The sequence below is a fragment of the Cryptosporidium ryanae genome (genome assembly GCF_009792415.1).
Source record: "Cryptosporidium ryanae isolate 45019 chromosome Unknown contig_18, whole genome shotgun sequence".
NCBI classification, from domain to species: Eukaryota; Apicomplexa; class Conoidasida; order Eucoccidiorida; family Cryptosporidiidae; genus Cryptosporidium; species Cryptosporidium ryanae.
Genome location: NW_027125543.1, coordinates 87,747 through 104,608, shown reverse-complemented (window position 1 = coordinate 104,608; position 16,862 = coordinate 87,747). Strand labels below are relative to the sequence as shown.

At 30.3% G+C, this 16,862-nt stretch overlaps 9 protein-coding genes across 9 annotated transcripts; 5 read left to right on the top strand and 4 right to left on the bottom strand.

Moving 5' to 3' along the window:
- Positions 1-35: 35 nt before the first annotated feature.
- FG386_000874 (uncharacterized protein) lies at positions 36-4,070 on the bottom strand (the record flags this gene model as incomplete). The annotated part of the gene is made up of 1 exon (XM_067340218.1): positions 36-4,070. The coding sequence occupies one exon, from the start codon at positions 4,068-4,070 to the stop codon at positions 36-38; it is 4,035 nt and encodes a 1,344-aa protein (XP_067197063.1).
- Positions 4,071-4,775: 705 nt separating this feature from the next.
- Positions 4,776-5,688, top strand: FG386_000873 (Ras family protein; the record flags this gene model as incomplete). The annotated part of the gene is made up of 4 exons (XM_067340217.1): positions 4,776-4,912; positions 4,987-5,497; positions 5,548-5,616; positions 5,662-5,688. 4 exons carry the CDS (start codon positions 4,776-4,778, stop codon positions 5,686-5,688), a joined length of 744 nt encoding a protein of 247 aa, XP_067197062.1.
- Positions 5,689-5,830: 142 nt separating this feature from the next.
- FG386_000872 (small nucleolar RNP protein) lies at positions 5,831-6,376 on the top strand (the record flags this gene model as incomplete). Its single annotated transcript, XM_067340216.1, has 1 exon — positions 5,831-6,376. The coding sequence occupies one exon, from the start codon at positions 5,831-5,833 to the stop codon at positions 6,374-6,376; it is 546 nt and encodes a 181-aa protein (XP_067197061.1).
- Positions 6,377-6,499: 123 nt separating this feature from the next.
- On the bottom strand, positions 6,500-7,739 carry FG386_000871 (uncharacterized protein; the record flags this gene model as incomplete). Its single annotated transcript, XM_067340215.1, has 2 exons — positions 6,500-7,657; positions 7,704-7,739. The coding sequence occupies 2 exons, from the start codon at positions 7,737-7,739 to the stop codon at positions 6,500-6,502; spliced, it is 1,194 nt and encodes a 397-aa protein (XP_067197060.1).
- Positions 7,740-7,911: 172 nt separating this feature from the next.
- On the top strand, positions 7,912-9,273 carry FG386_000870 (uncharacterized protein; the record flags this gene model as incomplete). Its single annotated transcript, XM_067340214.1, has 1 exon — positions 7,912-9,273. One exon carries the CDS (start codon positions 7,912-7,914, stop codon positions 9,271-9,273), a length of 1,362 nt encoding a protein of 453 aa, XP_067197059.1.
- Positions 9,274-9,331: 58 nt separating this feature from the next.
- Positions 9,332-10,444, top strand: FG386_000868 (uncharacterized protein; the record flags this gene model as incomplete). The annotated part of the gene is made up of 1 exon (XM_067340212.1): positions 9,332-10,444. One exon carries the CDS (start codon positions 9,332-9,334, stop codon positions 10,442-10,444), a length of 1,113 nt encoding a protein of 370 aa, XP_067197057.1.
- Positions 10,445-10,467: 23 nt separating this feature from the next.
- Positions 10,468-13,251, bottom strand: FG386_000867 (CTP synthetase (UTP-ammonia lyase); the record flags this gene model as incomplete). Its single annotated transcript, XM_067340211.1, has 3 exons — positions 10,468-10,881; positions 10,933-11,076; positions 11,278-13,251. The coding sequence occupies 3 exons, from the start codon at positions 13,249-13,251 to the stop codon at positions 10,468-10,470; spliced, it is 2,532 nt and encodes an 843-aa protein (XP_067197056.1).
- A 949-nt stretch (positions 13,252-14,200) lies between these two features.
- On the bottom strand, positions 14,201-15,127 carry FG386_000866 (uncharacterized protein; the record flags this gene model as incomplete). Its single annotated transcript, XM_067340210.1, has 1 exon — positions 14,201-15,127. The coding sequence occupies one exon, from the start codon at positions 15,125-15,127 to the stop codon at positions 14,201-14,203; it is 927 nt and encodes a 308-aa protein (XP_067197055.1).
- A 62-nt stretch (positions 15,128-15,189) lies between these two features.
- On the top strand, positions 15,190-16,860 carry FG386_000865 (uncharacterized protein; the record flags this gene model as incomplete). Its single annotated transcript, XM_067340209.1, has 1 exon — positions 15,190-16,860. One exon carries the CDS (start codon positions 15,190-15,192, stop codon positions 16,858-16,860), a length of 1,671 nt encoding a protein of 556 aa, XP_067197054.1.
- Between the last annotated feature and the right edge of the window lie 2 nt (positions 16,861-16,862).

Genomic DNA, 16,862 nt, shown 5'->3' with positions numbered 1-16,862 from the left:
TTGAAATAGAAGCTTAATATACTAATTAAATAGGACTAAATCCTAGTCTTGTTGTCTACCTGTGGATCACTTTTATTTCCCATCGAAAAACTTATCTTTACAGGGTTCATAATATTCTTTATAATATCATCTACTTTCAAGGCCTTTATATACTCATATGATTCAGGATTATGCTCTTTTTCCTTGTAACTGAATGTGTTGAATTGATGAATGATGTCTTGTGCAGCCTTTGACCTTTTTAAACTACCACCTGGAGTTAATTTAACACAATATTTGAAATTTTTAATGCATGCATAAGGAGCAAAAATAGGAATAACAGCAGATAACTCAGAATCAATACTATCATTCGTAGTTAACATACAATCTTTAATGGCTTGGAATTCGCGATTCTCAATCGAGTTATCAACGTTTCTATTTTTATATATTCTTCCCAATTTTTCCTGTTCTTTCTTTTTCTTTTCTTGAATCGATATATGTAGAGATTTTTCTTTAATAATTGAACCTCCTTTCTTATTATCCTTATTTTCTAAATATATAGAAGTCAAAGTTTTCATTTCTTTGCTTCCTGAAAGCATCATTTTTATTTTTCTTTCATCTTCATCCTGTTCTCCATATTTAATTGCAACCTTTTTAAGTTTTGATCTTTTCCTACGTGAGATTTTATTGGGATTAACTGTGTTATTTGAGGTATCTACCTCATCTGCTTTATTTTTATTTAATACAAATATACCTCTGGATTCCTTTTTATCAAGGGACTCTTGTTTTACAGACCTATGTGTATTACTCATTGCAGTTTTTACATTGAATTCAGGGGAATTCTTGAGATCAACCCTTGAAATCAGACCAGCATTTGTATCTATTGTAAATCTGTGTTTCTTGTTTGTGTTTTGATTTGATAACATTATTAATCTTTGCAACTCTTCAGGTAAATACGGAACAGCATCAGATATGAATCTCCCTCTTTCACGCAAATGTGAAAGATGCTCTAACTCTAAATCTACAGGATCAAACCTAATCTTCTGAAGCAGTTCACGAGCACTTGGAACATGGTCAGGTATGAACCCTCTTGGAGTGGGACCACCGTCAATAGACTTCCTTCTATAATTCTCACGAACCTTGTGGTTAAAAACATCATGTGAATCAGTTGAATTTGTTTGGCTGTCCGTTTTTGATAGAGTTCTATGAGATGGGGAAGAATCTAAACTCTTAATCCAGTCGTCACTTTCTTTGGAAACGTTAATTTTCAAACTTAAATTCAAGGTCGGTTCATTTTTACTTGATTTATTAAAATTAGAGTATTCAATGGCCTCTTCTGAAGAAGATGACATCGTTGTCGGAAATTCCACTTTATGTGAGAGTAACTCTGCAGGTGTAGGCAAGGTTGAAACAGAAAAGCCGTTTGGAGGAGGCCCTTCGTCGACAGATGATCTCCTACTAGATGATTTAGGAACTGGCAAAGTACTTAATTTTCGTTCATTTTCAGAAATATTATCTTCAAGAGTCCCGTTATCAAGTTCAACTTTACTGGAATTTTCGATGCTTCTTTCAAGAGATTCATCTGAAGAATCAGAGTTAATGTCTATATTACTAGCTAGATTAGTGATATTCTCAATACTATTTACAGATGAAGTTTGATTGCTTGTCTCATCAATTGAAAGAGGATTAAATGGTTTGGAAATCAATAACTCAGGGGGGAGTTCATCAAATTGTACACGATGCTCAATCTTTAAAGGTGGAATTACATCACTCACATCACCAACTGAAAATCTCACATGTGTAGAGTTTGAATGAATTTTTTTATCCTCATGATCTAGACTATTTATCTCTTCTAAATTAATTCTCCCAATATCTCCTGACTTAACTTCATTCAAATTTTGTGAATTTTTTTCAGAAAAAATGTTCACTTCTTTTTCACCTTGATATAATTTGTTTTCAACTTTTTTAACCAAAAAATATAAAGCACAACCCATTTCAAGTTTTAAAGGAGCTAGAAAATTCTTTTTACCACGAATAACAAAACTACCTGTACTTAGGTATTCACCAGTAGGGGCAGTTTTACTAACCTGATCGGGATATACCCACCATGCAGAAATCACTGCTTTGTTTACCCATGCCTTACTGTAACAAATACTCATTTGACCTGCTTCGTTTAGTGTTGTAATAGGAATTTCTGAAAAGTTGTTTGGATTCTTTACAATGCAAGTTGCTGCTCCATGAATATCTGCGTGAATGTATCTGTCGTTTTTCTCCAAATACCTTCTAAATAACAGTTCGTTTTGGCTAGCGTCTTGTCCACCTATAACTAAAAATCCATCAGTAGAAATGAACCAATGAAATTTTTCGAACCAATATGAACTTCTTAATCTTTTTATCTTTGGAGTAGTCAAACTCAATCCTTTTGATACTTTTTCTGCGTCCTTTCTTGCAATTTTACTGACTTTATTTAGAGCTAATTTATATGCATGCTTTGTCTTTTCATGTTTCTTTGCAAGCTGTTTGCTTTCATTATATTTATAACGAATATTAGACTGTATCGACTTTGATACAAACAAATCAAACTCTATACCTTTTTTCTTCTGTTCAATATTGCTTGAAGTGTCAAAATTTAAATCTTCCGGGGAAAAATATATTCTTATTTTATCATGCTCAAGATCAATGGACTTAATATACTTTGCAAGTGGATGGTTGTTCTTCTTTTGTTGTTGTATTTCATTCCATATGTCTTGCCATTGAGCACCTGTCGCAATTAAATGTCTCAGCAACAGTATTATGTTATCAAGTAATTCTTGGTGTGACTCCATTACTTTTGCACAAACGATGCAAGACTCCCTTTCAAATAATAATGAATTTAAACGCCTTTCCTGATCAATTTTAACCTTATCAACTTTACTATAAATAACTTTTTGTTCCTGAACCACATTTTTTGATTCTCTTTCAATATCAATTGAACTATAAAACTCATCAACTGCTTCAGAAAATCTAGAGGTTATCCTTCTAATTATTAATCCCTCTTTAGGGATTGTCTGTGGAACGGAAATCCACTCGTTCTCGTCGATATATGGAGTATATGACAAGTACAGTTTTCCAGTTTTGTCCTTAGTTATATTTCCTCCGGGCTTATTTAAAATAACATCATTCTCCATCATCTCCTCTTCAGAGGACAATGAAATAATGAGCAAACCTTTTGTAGTATATTTATGTAAAAATTCAAGAACATCAAGGGATCTAGAAACGCAGTTTACAAAAGCATCTGAATAAATTTCAATAGATGAATCTGTAAATAATTCATCAACATTAATTTTTTCTGATATTAATAGTTCTTCAATAGCAGAAAGATTAAAGAATTTTAACAAATTACACAGAACATCGACAGCTGTTATACCATTTCTATTTTTTCCATTATTCTTCTTTTTTTTCAAACTTTGAGCATCTGAATTAGCATCTTTACATTTATCCTCGTCAACTTCCAACGCATGAAGTATCTTTTTCAATTCTTCTATCATATATTTTTTTTCTTTAAGTCTACTTAACCAATTGAATGACTCTGATCGACTGAAGGATGAATTTGATGTTGATAGAGTTGGTGGTAAAGAGTTATCATTAGATTTAAAATTATAATGCTTTCCTATTGATAAATCACTTGTTTCTCTTAAAATAACCAAAATATTGTAGTTCAAATCTGTCAGGATAATATTACCTGCAACAAAAAACTCAAGAATCAAATGGAATATATTTTCTCCAAATCCAAACGTAAGCTTCACTATCCTATCCATTTCCATCTGTAAAATTTCAACCAGTCTTTTATTCCGCAAATAACGGCGGAGCTTATTATTAAAAAAGGATATACTTGAAACAGATGTTCTCTGTTCACACTCACGCTTCCAGTTTGTAGTATGAAACCTAATTCCTGACTCTACGAGTAAAAACTTCTTCTCCTCTCCGCCGAATTTAAATAAGTAGGTCCTATTGTTAACATCATAAATGTTTATCAGTTTTTGACCCTTGATATCTTTGGAAATATCGTGCACCATGGCACATATATCAATGGCAGTCATGCGACTCTTAACCATATTGATATATTTCCCTCACCTTTTTATACTAATGTTATTTATTCTTTGGCCTCTGATACAGTTTACACATCCAAATAATCCACTTCGTACTATCTTCTGTGACTTGATTGCACGCAACCTTCAAAAAATAGAAAACAAATTTTAATTAACAAATTTAATTAAATAAGTATACTTTAGAGTTACACACCTAACAAATCCTTTTTTCACTAATTCTTAAAATTGCGCATTTTTAGTAAATTCTTAATTAATTCTCAAAAACCCATGAAACACTTGCAAGTAATATAGGCGCCAAAAACACCCATAAGCAATCCCCGGTTAATAAAATTTGTTCTGCATATAATCAAGTTTTGTCTAAATTTTCAAACTTAAATACTTTTTATAGTTGTTTTCAAAATCAAAATAATTTTCAAATAAGAATTAACTAATAAATCTCAATTCTCCTGAATATTTAATTTTTGTAATCATTTTTTAGTCGCAACTATTGCGCATGTTATTACTATTACTATCACTTTTCTACATTAATGTTTCAAAATTGAACTTCCTACATATGCAAAGTTATTATTCACAATGTTTGTAATTTTTTGTAATATTATAAAAATACCTCCTAATTTATAATATATTTTTTAATTATGTTTGAATTTTTTTGATCTATAAACATGCACACTTGTTGCCGGTCAAATTTATTTATTTTTTTAAATTTCAAATATGTTAAATCCAAGATACCAAACATTTCCAGTAGTTAGAATAACCTTAATAGGACCTCCTAGATCAGGAAAGTCAAGTATTGCAGATGTATTTATTAACAATCATTTCTCGGGTGGATTTTATTCAAGATTACCAGAGTAAGTAACCCATTAATACCAAACATTATTTTAGTTTGAAAAAAACAAAACATATTAATAAGAACTTATTATAGAATAGTCAGACTTTCTCCAGAAGACTCAAACTCTGGTGAACCTACCTCACTTTGTGTTGAAATTGAAGATCTTCCTGGTATAGAGTTATCATATATTAATAACCAATTTGTTAACAGATATTTCAATATGAACCGCAAAGAACTACTTATCCCTCCAGGGACAAAGGATATTGTCCCCTTTAGAATATGGAACCCTCCAAAAATTCCGTTGATTCCAGGTCAAAAATACCAACCTTTGACACAAGGAAGAATGGGTTTTATTTTCGTAATGGATATAAATGATACCGAGTCAATAAAAGCAATAGAGCTACTATATCAAAAATTTCAGTCAATTTCTGAACTATCAATATCATCAATTAAGCCTGTGGTATTTCTCTGTGCTAATAAAGTCGACAATGACATAGAAACAAAACAATTTGAAGACAACATTTTTAGAATTGAAGACTTCGCAAATAAAATGTTTCTAAGACTGTGGAAAGTATCTGCACTAACTGGAAATAATATAAAACATGTAGGTTTATTAGAGTATTTATAAAAAAAACATTAAATTAAGAGTAAAAGATGTTTAGAGATATGTTACATTTGATAAACTCCAATTCAAGCCTTTGGCAAATTGACCTGAGATATATAGTAAGTTTCATATAACCTAAGAATTTAATTCCATTATTTCTTCAGAGTGAAAGTTCAGACTCGGAAGATTAGAAATAAAGTATTGTTCCGAATGTATTGCTATTTAAATTTCAAGCGGAATTATAACCGGTAAAGTCCAAATATATATTATACATTGGCGCCCTACACTTGTCGTTTTTGACGTTTTTCCCTTGCTATTTCATCAATTTATAAAATGTCGTCCAGAGGTGGTTCCAGATGTGTAAATATCCGTGGTAGTAGAAGCAGTCAACGAGGTCGAAATAATTCAGGTTCTGGCAATAGGTCGTCTTTTTCTGGTTCTCCATCCTCAATTAAAGAAGTTGGTGAGATAATGCATTCAAGTGAACATGAATTAGTTTGTAAAAGTTTACTTAAGACCGAAGTCCCATATTTTAACGGAAGAATATTTTTGGAGAACAAAGAAGAAATAGGGAAAGTTGATGAAATTTTTGGACCTATTAGTACTTATTACTTTTCCTTAAAAATGATTACTGGTGTCAATGCTGAATCATTTAAAGAAGGAACGAAAGTGTTCATTGACCCTCAACAGTTACTTCCTATTACAAGATTTCTCCCAAAACCTACAAATTATAAAACCAATAAGAATTCTGATGTATCAATTAATAAAAAAAGGGGTGGATTTTCTAGCTCTCCCCGCGGCTCACCAGGTAGGGCTGGAAGAGGAAGAGGTTTTTCAAGGGGATCACCTATTAGAGGAGGATTTAGGGGTAGAGGTTGAACTAACTTTTAGATATATATGAAAAACTGATCTCAACTTCAAATACTAATCTAAATCATAATATCATCTTAACGTTCATTTAAGAATAAATTAATGAATATTGTTTCTATTAAATTTCCCTATCTAGTTTTTATTATTGTTTCTCTTCTCTTCAGGTTTTAATCTCAATCTCTTGCAACTATTATTTTCCTTATTAATTACTGGATACCCCTTTCCTCTGACCATTCTATTACTTATTATACCACATTCAAGCAGCATTTCAATTAAATTGCTCGCTTTTTCCTTTTCGATATCAAGTGCCATTGAAAGATTTCCCTTGTTCACATATTTAAGCAATCCGACTGTTTCTGTTGCTTTCTCTAACAAATCAACAGTATTTGTTGTTTTAACAGTTCTGTCATCTCTAATGGACATATTTAAACTTGGCGAAATGCTCGTTATTCTAATCTCATTTGATTCATTTGATGAACCTGTGGTTATTTCTTCATCAATGTATTGTTTTCTCTTTTTTGAAGATTTTTTAATTGTATCCATACTTTTTCTTTCAAATTTGTGATTGTTAATAGCATTCTTCTCTTGAATTTTATATTCAATATTGTCAATTTTATTCTCCTCATAATTATCAACTGCACTCTTGACTTTAACTGTCAAAGAATGGTATTTTGTATCAACATTTCCAACTGTTGTATCAATTGGTATCTCATTAAATGATAAAATATCAGATGACCTTGCAGGTCTGAAATGATTTGGTTCATATTCTTTCGGAACGCGATCTTCGTAATACCATAATTTCATAGAAAGGTATCTAGCTTCAGGAAGGGGTGACAATGATTGAGTGAGTAATATTAATGCACGTAATAATTGAACAGTTTGTTGTCTTGCATATTCTTTTGTACAATATGTACTATTGTTACTTATTTTCTGCAACTTTGCTTTTTCTTGATCCTTTGACCTTCTTTCTAGATTAATATTTGTTCCAGTATCACAATAATTAAAATGAAAATGATAACTTTCAATAAGCTCATCACATTCACCGTGAATTCCAAACACTAGTAACTTCAAGTATCCTTTTTCCAAAGCGTCAAAAACCCCATCTTCAAGCCAATTTAATATCAACTTTGACTCTTTGTTGAATGGTCTTAGTACCTTTAACTGAAGACCTGAAACATTTTTATCTTCAAATGCTTCTTCATCAAATAAATTTCTTAAATATGCAACTGAAGAAACAGCAGTTCTTATAGTATTTCTCATCATATTTAATGACTGAATATCAGTCACTTGCTAGAACAAATTAGAACTGAAAAAAATATGTTATAATAAAACTTACCTGCTGATTTTGCTTCGTTAATTGTGAGGTCGCCATTTTTAGTTAAATTTAAATTATTTTCTTACAATCTACAAAGTGGCAGAAACTATTCTGATTATTTCCCCATTTGTGACTATTTATGCATGTAACAACCGGTATACGAATAATTCAGGCGGTATAAATATTTTGTTTAATTCCAATTCAATTATGTGGACTATGAAATACAGGAATGCAATGCAACGAAAATTCTACAAATTATGATGATGAAAAACTCCAATCTATACAAAATAACGGAAGTATGACATATAAATCCGAAATAGATGATATATTTGAGAAAGCGAACAAAATTCGGTCCATACAAGAAAAAATAAATAGAAGAATTTCTGAGCTTGATATTACGGGCCTAAATAAAACAACTGCGGTGAATTCTGATATCGATCATTATACTTCTGAAATCCATAATCACATTGTAGAAAATAAGGAATCCCTGTATTATATTGATAACTTGACTGAAAATAATTCTAATGATCTCTTTGAACAATTTTGTAAAAACGATACTTTAAACTCAATCGACTCGCGATTAATAACAAAAAAAAAAACTAAAACAGGGCTTAGATTTTTTAGAGAAGGAGTATTTATAAAAAGAGAGGAAGATTTAAACAAAAAAAAATTAGAAACGAGAGGTTTTAGAAGAATTGCTGATAAATTTCTATATTCAAATGACATTACTGTTTTTAAAAAAGAAGTTTTTCCTGAACTAGAGTATTGGGACTTGCCTTTTGTTAGACCCAAGGAGAATTCATTACCGGATGAATTTCCATTTGAAATACTTGAGTCAAAGATCAATAATTTAATAGAACACCCAGTACCTATAGAACCAAAATATGATCCGAATAATGAAGTTGATTCTAGTATAATATTGACTCCTTCTGAAAAGGCGAAGCTCAAAAGGAGAAGAAAACAAGAACGGGAGTTAGAGAAACGAGATCGAATTCGGATGGGACTTGAACCACCACCACCACCAAAATTAAAATTATCAAATATATTAAATATATATAATGACAACCTTGTTTCAGATCCATCTAAAGTGGAACTTGAAATAAGAAAACAAGTGCAGGAGAGAGTTCAATTTCACAAGCAACTAAATCAAGAAAGAAAGTTGAATGATGAGGAAAGAAGTATGAAAAAGGCTAAAAGATGGCAACTAGATCCCTCTGTTCCCATTGTAAATGCTGCAATTTTCCATTTGAGTAATCTTTCTGATAAGCGTATAATATTTAAGATAGACAAAAATGCTAAAGATTGTCATCTAACTGGATGTTGTGTCGTAAGTTCAATAAGCTCCTCTGTTGTATTCGTCGAGGGTTCAATTAAATCAATCAAATTTTATAAAAATCTCTTATTAAACCGTATTAAATGGAATGAATGTGAAAATAAAACCGAGTGCAATTTGATATGGGAAGGTACAAATAACTCAAGAAAGTTTAAAGGATGGAAATTATATTACAGCCACACAAGAGAAGATGAGTACAAATTTTTCCTTGACAATAAATCTCTCGATATATGGAATACGTTACAAAACTTTATATAAGCCAAAAAAAAAAAAAAAAAAGTTACCGCCAATTTGTCACTTGAAAATTTTCTTCATTATGTTATCTGCAAACTTAAGTGGTAAGTATGGTTGGATTATATATCATGAACATCTATTTGGTAAGCACAGGTTAAGAAATCATCTTCTTCCTTCACTCTCCATAAATAACAATCATATTGCAGTAGTTAATTTTTTTTCTGAATCACATAATGCTACAAATGATATGATTGCTATTAACGGAGCAATTTATAAGAGATGGATCCTTCCATTTACATATAAACTACAAAATTCCTCTGATCTTATTTTTGATCATTCAAATATTGCAAATGTTTCTGATGAAAGTGTTTATTTTATGGACGCAGCTAGTATAATTGTAGGTTGTCTTCTAAAAGTTAATATCGACTCGACGATTTTAGATTTTTGTTCAGCTCCAGGTGGAAAATCTCTTATTTTGATAAGAAGAATTCTAGAGACTATATGTTTTGATAATGATTTAAATCATTTAAAATGTAAGGTTATATGCAATGAATTTAATAGGAGCCGTTTAGAAAGATTGAGAAAAGTTCTCCTCAACCATATCGGGGAGTTGAATATGCAAAAACTTAATGTGAAAACTGTTTCTGTGGATGCGGCCAGCAATTCAGCATCATTTTACTTCACAAATAAATTCCTTAATATAATAGTTGATGCACCTTGCTCTTCTGATCGTCATTTAATATTATCAAACACTCTTCAAAATTGGTCCTTAAAATTATCAAAAGAAAATCACAGACGTCAAGTAAACATATTAATAAATTCACTAAATTTACTTGAATCAAATGGTACCATTTTATACTGTACATGTACACTAAACAAAAAAGAGAACGACGACACAATAGAATATATTTGTAAAAAGGCAAGTATAAATCCAGAATTGTGTTTATTGTCTTTATTTTCCATTCTAAGCGACTTTAAAAATATACACAATCAGGTAAAAATAAGTATTCAGCCTTTATCGGAAAATTATAGACAAGATAATAAGAAGATTCCTGAATGCGAATTTGCAGATTCAGAGCTAGAGATCAAGGAATATAATACAATAATATTTGAATACTCTAAATTTGGTGCATATATACTTCCAGATAAAAACAACGGGATCGGTCCCTTGTATGTTTCAATAATAAATAAATAAATAGTTAAGCTAAATTCTTTTTTCTAGTCTCTTTTTTTATTCCTTTTACTGTTTGAACCACTTTGCATTTGTTCGTTTGAACTTGTTTCCGGAGAATCCATTGATTTCTGATCTGCTGTTAGAATTGAATATGACAAAATTCCTATCGCAATTAACCACCAATACTGCTTTAAAAAAGAGGGTTTTGTATCAATCCTATCATTTTTCACCTCAAAACCTGGATTTAAAGATTCAATTTGGACCTCATCAGTAGTTAATTTTTCCAAAATTCTTATTTCTTGAAATACATATTCATTATTTATTATTTCACTTTCATACAAATTAACTCCGAGAATCTTGTTTTTATACCGAATAATTTCAAGAATAATATTAGAACCCAAATAGGTTGTTGTAAAGGTTTCCGAATTTGGAAGAAATACCCTTATCTCAGTTATATTCTAAAATATTTTAAGTTTAAAACAAAGTTAAAGTTTATATTTCCAGCTTACCGAATTACAAACAGAGTCCTTTTTGAAAAGAGATTTATTCACACCAATAAATTCGCTTATATTCACTTTTTCCGTAAGAACTTCAACATTGCATGAGAAATTAATTGTCAGTATATTACTTTCATTAGAAAAAGCTGTGACAAACTGTGCATAAAAAACAAGAAGAAGACCTTTCAGAAACATTTTTCGCTTCACGAAATAATTAAAATTCTAAGGCAGCGGTAAAAGTGTTTAGTAATTAATTTATATTTCTAATTAAATCGAAAAACTAAAAGTGAATTTATTCTTTATAACTAGGAATTAGACAAAGTTGTATATTTGTTGATTGTGTTTAATTTTACCCACAGAAGCAAGCACAAAACCATAAAACAGTGGATTTGGGTTCATTGGTCTAGACGTGAATTCAGGATGATATTGTGCTGCAATAAAGAAAGGATGAGATGGTAACTCCACAATCTCATTTCTATTTACATCAAAATCTTTACCAACAAATTTAAGACCAAATTTTTCCATTAAAGGAACGAATTCTGGATTAATTTCATAACGATGTCTATGCCTTTCTCTTATTGTATAAATTTCCTCACCTGTCTCGGCACAAAGAGTTGTAAATGATTGGAATTTACATGCATTGTATAGTTTGTATGCAAGTGAACTTTTGTCACGTATCATGGTATTCCAACCTCCTAGTCTCATTGTTCCACCCTTAATATTACTTGTAAAGTCGTTCATTGTAACTACAACATGCACTGATCTAGTAGAAAGTTCACTGTCACCTAAAGGGCTAAGAACTTCATCACCAACAACAGTGCCACTATTACTATGTAAAAGATCCAACTCATCCATACTTGATATAGGCTTGTAATTGCTAAGAAAACCCTCTTCAAACTCTTCAGAAGTTGCCAATGGCAGATTTAACACATTCTTTGAGAATTCAATAACACAAAGTTGCATTCCAAGACAAATTCCTAGGTACGGAATATTGTTAGTTCTACAATAATTTATTGCTGCAATCTTCCCATTTATTCCCCTTTTTCCAAAGCCACCTGGTACTAGTACACCGTCTACTAACTTCAGTAAATCCCATGTATTCTTCGTATTCTCAGGCGACAAAAATTCAGTTGATGAACTTGGGGAATTCAAATCAGATTCTAATTGTGTTGCTTCAATCCAAATAATCTCAAGTTGGACATTGCCATTTAATGCTGCGTGTTTTAAAGACTCAATTACACTTAAATAAGTATCATCAGAAGAAATGTACTTCCCTACAATACCAATTCTTGCTTTTCCATTAACAAAGGGATTAGATAAATTTTGTGGAAGGGACTCACCTTTGTTAAGTTTATCGGTATAAGAAGAAAGTTCTATTAATTTGTACCAATCTTCAAGTAGCTTACCAGGTTTTCTGATTTCTAGTCCCAATCTCGAACAAACTTTATCTGCTAAGTTCTGCGATTCAAGCAATTTCACAACAGCAATTGGATGATCGACTGTATGAACTGAAATTATATTTTCTGCCTTAATCTGTGTAAAAGTCATAAGTTGGCTTTTACATAAATCGTCAATTGGGATTTCACATCTTCCAAACAAAAAATCAGGTTTTAAACCAACTTCACGCAATCTTGAAACACTATGTTGTGTTGGTTTCTTTTTTAATTGATTTCCAACATATGGTAAATAACAAACATGAACCAATACAATATTTTCAGGTCCAATATTAAAGAGGAATTGTTGCAGAGCTTCAAGATACACCGAACTTTCAATATCGCCGACAGTTCCACCGACTTCAACCATACATATGTCAGGCAAAACGTAATTATCTGAGCTATCATAATAACCTGATAAAGCAGCAAATCTTAATCTTTCTTGAATATAATCTGTGAGATGCGGAACGACTTGGACTGTCTTGCCTAAATACTCACCTTTTCTTTCTCTACTGATTACTTCAGAATACACCTTTCCTGTTGTAATAGAGTTTATATTAGTTAAATTTAACCCTAAAAACCTTTCATAATTCCCAAGATCCAGGTCAACTTCTTCTCCATCATCTAATACAAACACTTCTCCATGTTCAAAAGGAGACATAGTGCCCGCATCGATATTAAGATAAGGATCAATTTTCACTGCAGTTACGTTATATCCCCTGCTTTTCAAACATAACCCCAATGAACTTATTGCAATCCCCTTGCCAAGTCCACTCAAAGTACCACCAGTGACTACAATGTACTTCATCGCCCTCTCATTTGTCAAATGTTCAATAGAGTTTGCCACCCTCTTCGGTGATTTTAGAAGTCCGGACTCGTTTTTGATATTTGTTGCCATTATTAATTACTACGGAATATTCAATATTTTATACAAACTACAACAAAGGAAAAAAAACAAAACTAACGGTGAAATTAAGTTCACTTTTCTATTGCGGGTTTGATTTTTATTTATAAATTGCTTCTGGCGGTCCTAATAAATACTTGTATTTACTCGTATAAAGAGATTAAATACAGACAGGTAACTTAAATTTATTGAATGCACAATAATTGCTAAATATTTGGTCTCAATTTCTTTTTTATTCAAACATAAATTAACTTTCACCTATATCTAAAAACGTTGTTATTGTTTCACTTGTTATAAGCATAGTAGACTTATTTTCAATTACAAAATAATGATTTATTTGTAATTTTGATTTATAATAATTGTTCGAGTTAGTATTAGATGATGTAAAAAAAATGATGATACACTGTTATTATTCTTGTTACACCTTATTTTAACCGTTTAATTCTTATTCTGTGAGCAAAATATGAAATATCGGTATATATATATTAAATATACATACTCGGAAAACCAAAAGGTGTTTGCAACTATTTCTTATTTCCCAAAATTAAATGGAAGGACTAGTCCATGTAATGTCAAGCTGGAATTCAAATATTTTTAATTTTTTTAAATAAAACTAAAGTAATTAGACATTTTAATTTATAATTATAAATTTTCTGCTTGATTTTATATATTTTTAATTTACACTCTTCTTTTGCAACTTTTTTTGTGACAAGAGGCCCTATTTTATCATTGTACTTAGAAAACTATTATTTTTTAAATTTAAATTCGTTTCCAACTAACTCTTTCAAAAAAAAATAATCTTAACCCCAAATACATAACTTAATATTAAGGTGTTATTTTGAAATGATCTTATATAATCCTAATTTTTCGTTTTAAAAGGTCTCAATACATAAAGAAATAAAATAAAGAGTAAATTATTTCATAAATAATATGAAATATTATTTTAACAATCCGAAATAATTGTAAATCTTTTAATATTTTTGAGCCAAGTGGAAGTTCTAGGATTCAAATCCTTAACTATATAATTACAAAGCGGAATAAATCTAATTACTCTCACAAAATTACTTTTTTGTACATGCTGATAAATTAACTGATATTTATTTAATACCTTAATTCCAAAAACCTGATTACAAACCTTTTTCTTTGAATATCTTGAACGTGTATCAATCGTTAATATTTGAGTAATAAATTGAAATAAATTAATTTCATTTTTGAACGAATACCCAAGGAAAATATTACAACTTTCATTTCGCTCCTCAAAAGAAAGAACAGATGTTATATCAAAGAATGATGCCAATGAAAAATATACACTCAATTCTTTTTTCAAATCATTATTTAAAGGAAAAATCCAATTAGGAATCTTAACTTTTGCTAAATTAATATTATAATTTTGAGTATACGGTATAATTTCAATAATAGGAGTTTTATCAATAATATCTATTCCAGTAATTAATATCCTCAGTTCATTTAATTCAATTCCTTTAACTTTACAAACTGTAAGGCCAATAGGTGTTGGTCTATGGGGTGAACGAGTGGCTAGACACCCTCTCTTTTCTTCATTGATTATTTTTGGAGGAGTTATTTTTGCATTAATACTACTACAATAATGGTAAAATATTTTATTTTTTTTCTCATTTAACAAGTCTTCGCCGGTTTCTATCAGCTTTTTAACTCTATTCAAATTGAAAACAAATATAACTATTGCATGTGAACACTCATTGAATATCATTAACCTTTCTTTTGAAAAAACCAATGGATTGAATTCAATAACTGCAGTTCCAGTCGAACAGTATTGTCCCTGTCTGGGTGTACCCCATTTTTCATTATAGCAACTTTTAATTCGTCCTATAATAACAATATCTGTAATCATTGTTATTTTTTCATTAATTATCGGTTTTCATTAATCATTTCAAATCATGTCGTTAGAGAAAAATGTGCGCTCAAATGATGTCAACAGTTTATTCCGACCCTGAGTTTGAAAAAAACTTCGAATTAAAGAGATGTAGAGAAGATAGGGAGTTGTTAATAAGAAAAATAGGTTACTCTGATGAATGTAATCCATTCGGGGACAGTTTTTTGTCCACGCCGTTTATTTGGGAAAAGAAATTTGAGCAAGAGAAAAATGAAAAATATGATGAATTTCAGGAGAATTGCAGGAAATATAAATGGTACAAGTTCGGAGTTTCACCCATAGACATTGAAAAGATATTTGAAATAAAAAGAAGAAGAGAAAGTTTTGATGATAATTTAACGAGAAGACCTCAAAAAGCAAATCATTTCAATTACGATAAATGGCTTGAAAACGAAAAAAAATTTGAAAAATTACAGATACAAACATCTTCAGTAATTAGAATCAAAGAACAACGTGAAAATATGTTTGATATAATTTTCTGGAAAGTGCTAGTCTACTCATTGTTCTGCGAATTTAACTCATTCAATGAAAAGGAAACTATTTCACCATTAACTCACTCATTGTTGTCACTAACTTTAGTTGGTCTTAGCGGATCATTACCACATTTAATTGCTATAGGTGAAAAAAGACTATTGCCATGGGTAGATAGTTTGATTAATAGAGCAAATTTATGTAAAAACATCCATTTAACTGAATTGATTTCCATGCTGAAGCAACACAAAAAAATCATCAATACACATACTGGGATAAATTTGATAGACGAATGGGTTGATATATTGGATGGTTTAGAAATCATGACAAATTTAGAATGTGATTATTATGTTAAAAGTTCGATTGAAAGCCAAGAAATTAAAAAAATAATAAAAAATAAAAATTTAGAAGAGTTAAAGTCAATAATGATTGAAGCCAAAAACATGTCAAACGAGGAATATTGGAATAATGTAGTATTAAACATTAAAACAGCAATTTCAAGATTGAATATTGAAGAAATAGAGAATATTTATAGACTTAATATTGAAAGTTGGGCAGCAGAGCTTTCAAAAAGGTATAATATTAACTTTCAAATATCAAAACATGATGGTTCAGAAAGTTCTATATCTGAGAAGGTTGACAATTTCAACGAAGATAGTTTTTCAGGGGATGAAACATCTGATCAACTAATAAATCTACCGTTAATGGAATTTTCTGTACCAACATCAGCTAACGATAGAAAGACAATAAAGGTAAATAATTTTGAATTACAACTTCCAATAGTATACTCAAAGATTAAAGCTAAATATATTTGGAATCAATATAATAGAAATTACTACAACGAACAGAGTCTTCCACCAAAAATAATAAAGGGTTACAGATTTAAAATTATATTTCCATTATTAAACAGGCCCGAAAATAAACACATAATTCCAAAATGGTATTTAACTACAAAAAAAAAGTATATTGAAGATAATAATACATTTATTATTAATGAAAAGGAAACTAATGAAGAAAATTTGTTGGAATATGAAGGGGAGGTTTCGCAAAAAAGTAAATTATTGATTATTTCATGTAATCAATGTAAATACAAGGATATTGGTTTCTCAATAATTGACAAAGAATGGGAAACAAACCCAAAATATGGGTACAAAAGTTGTTTCGAAAATGCAACATTGTACTTGAATTTTAATTTCAAACAAAAAAGGTACAGAAGGTAACG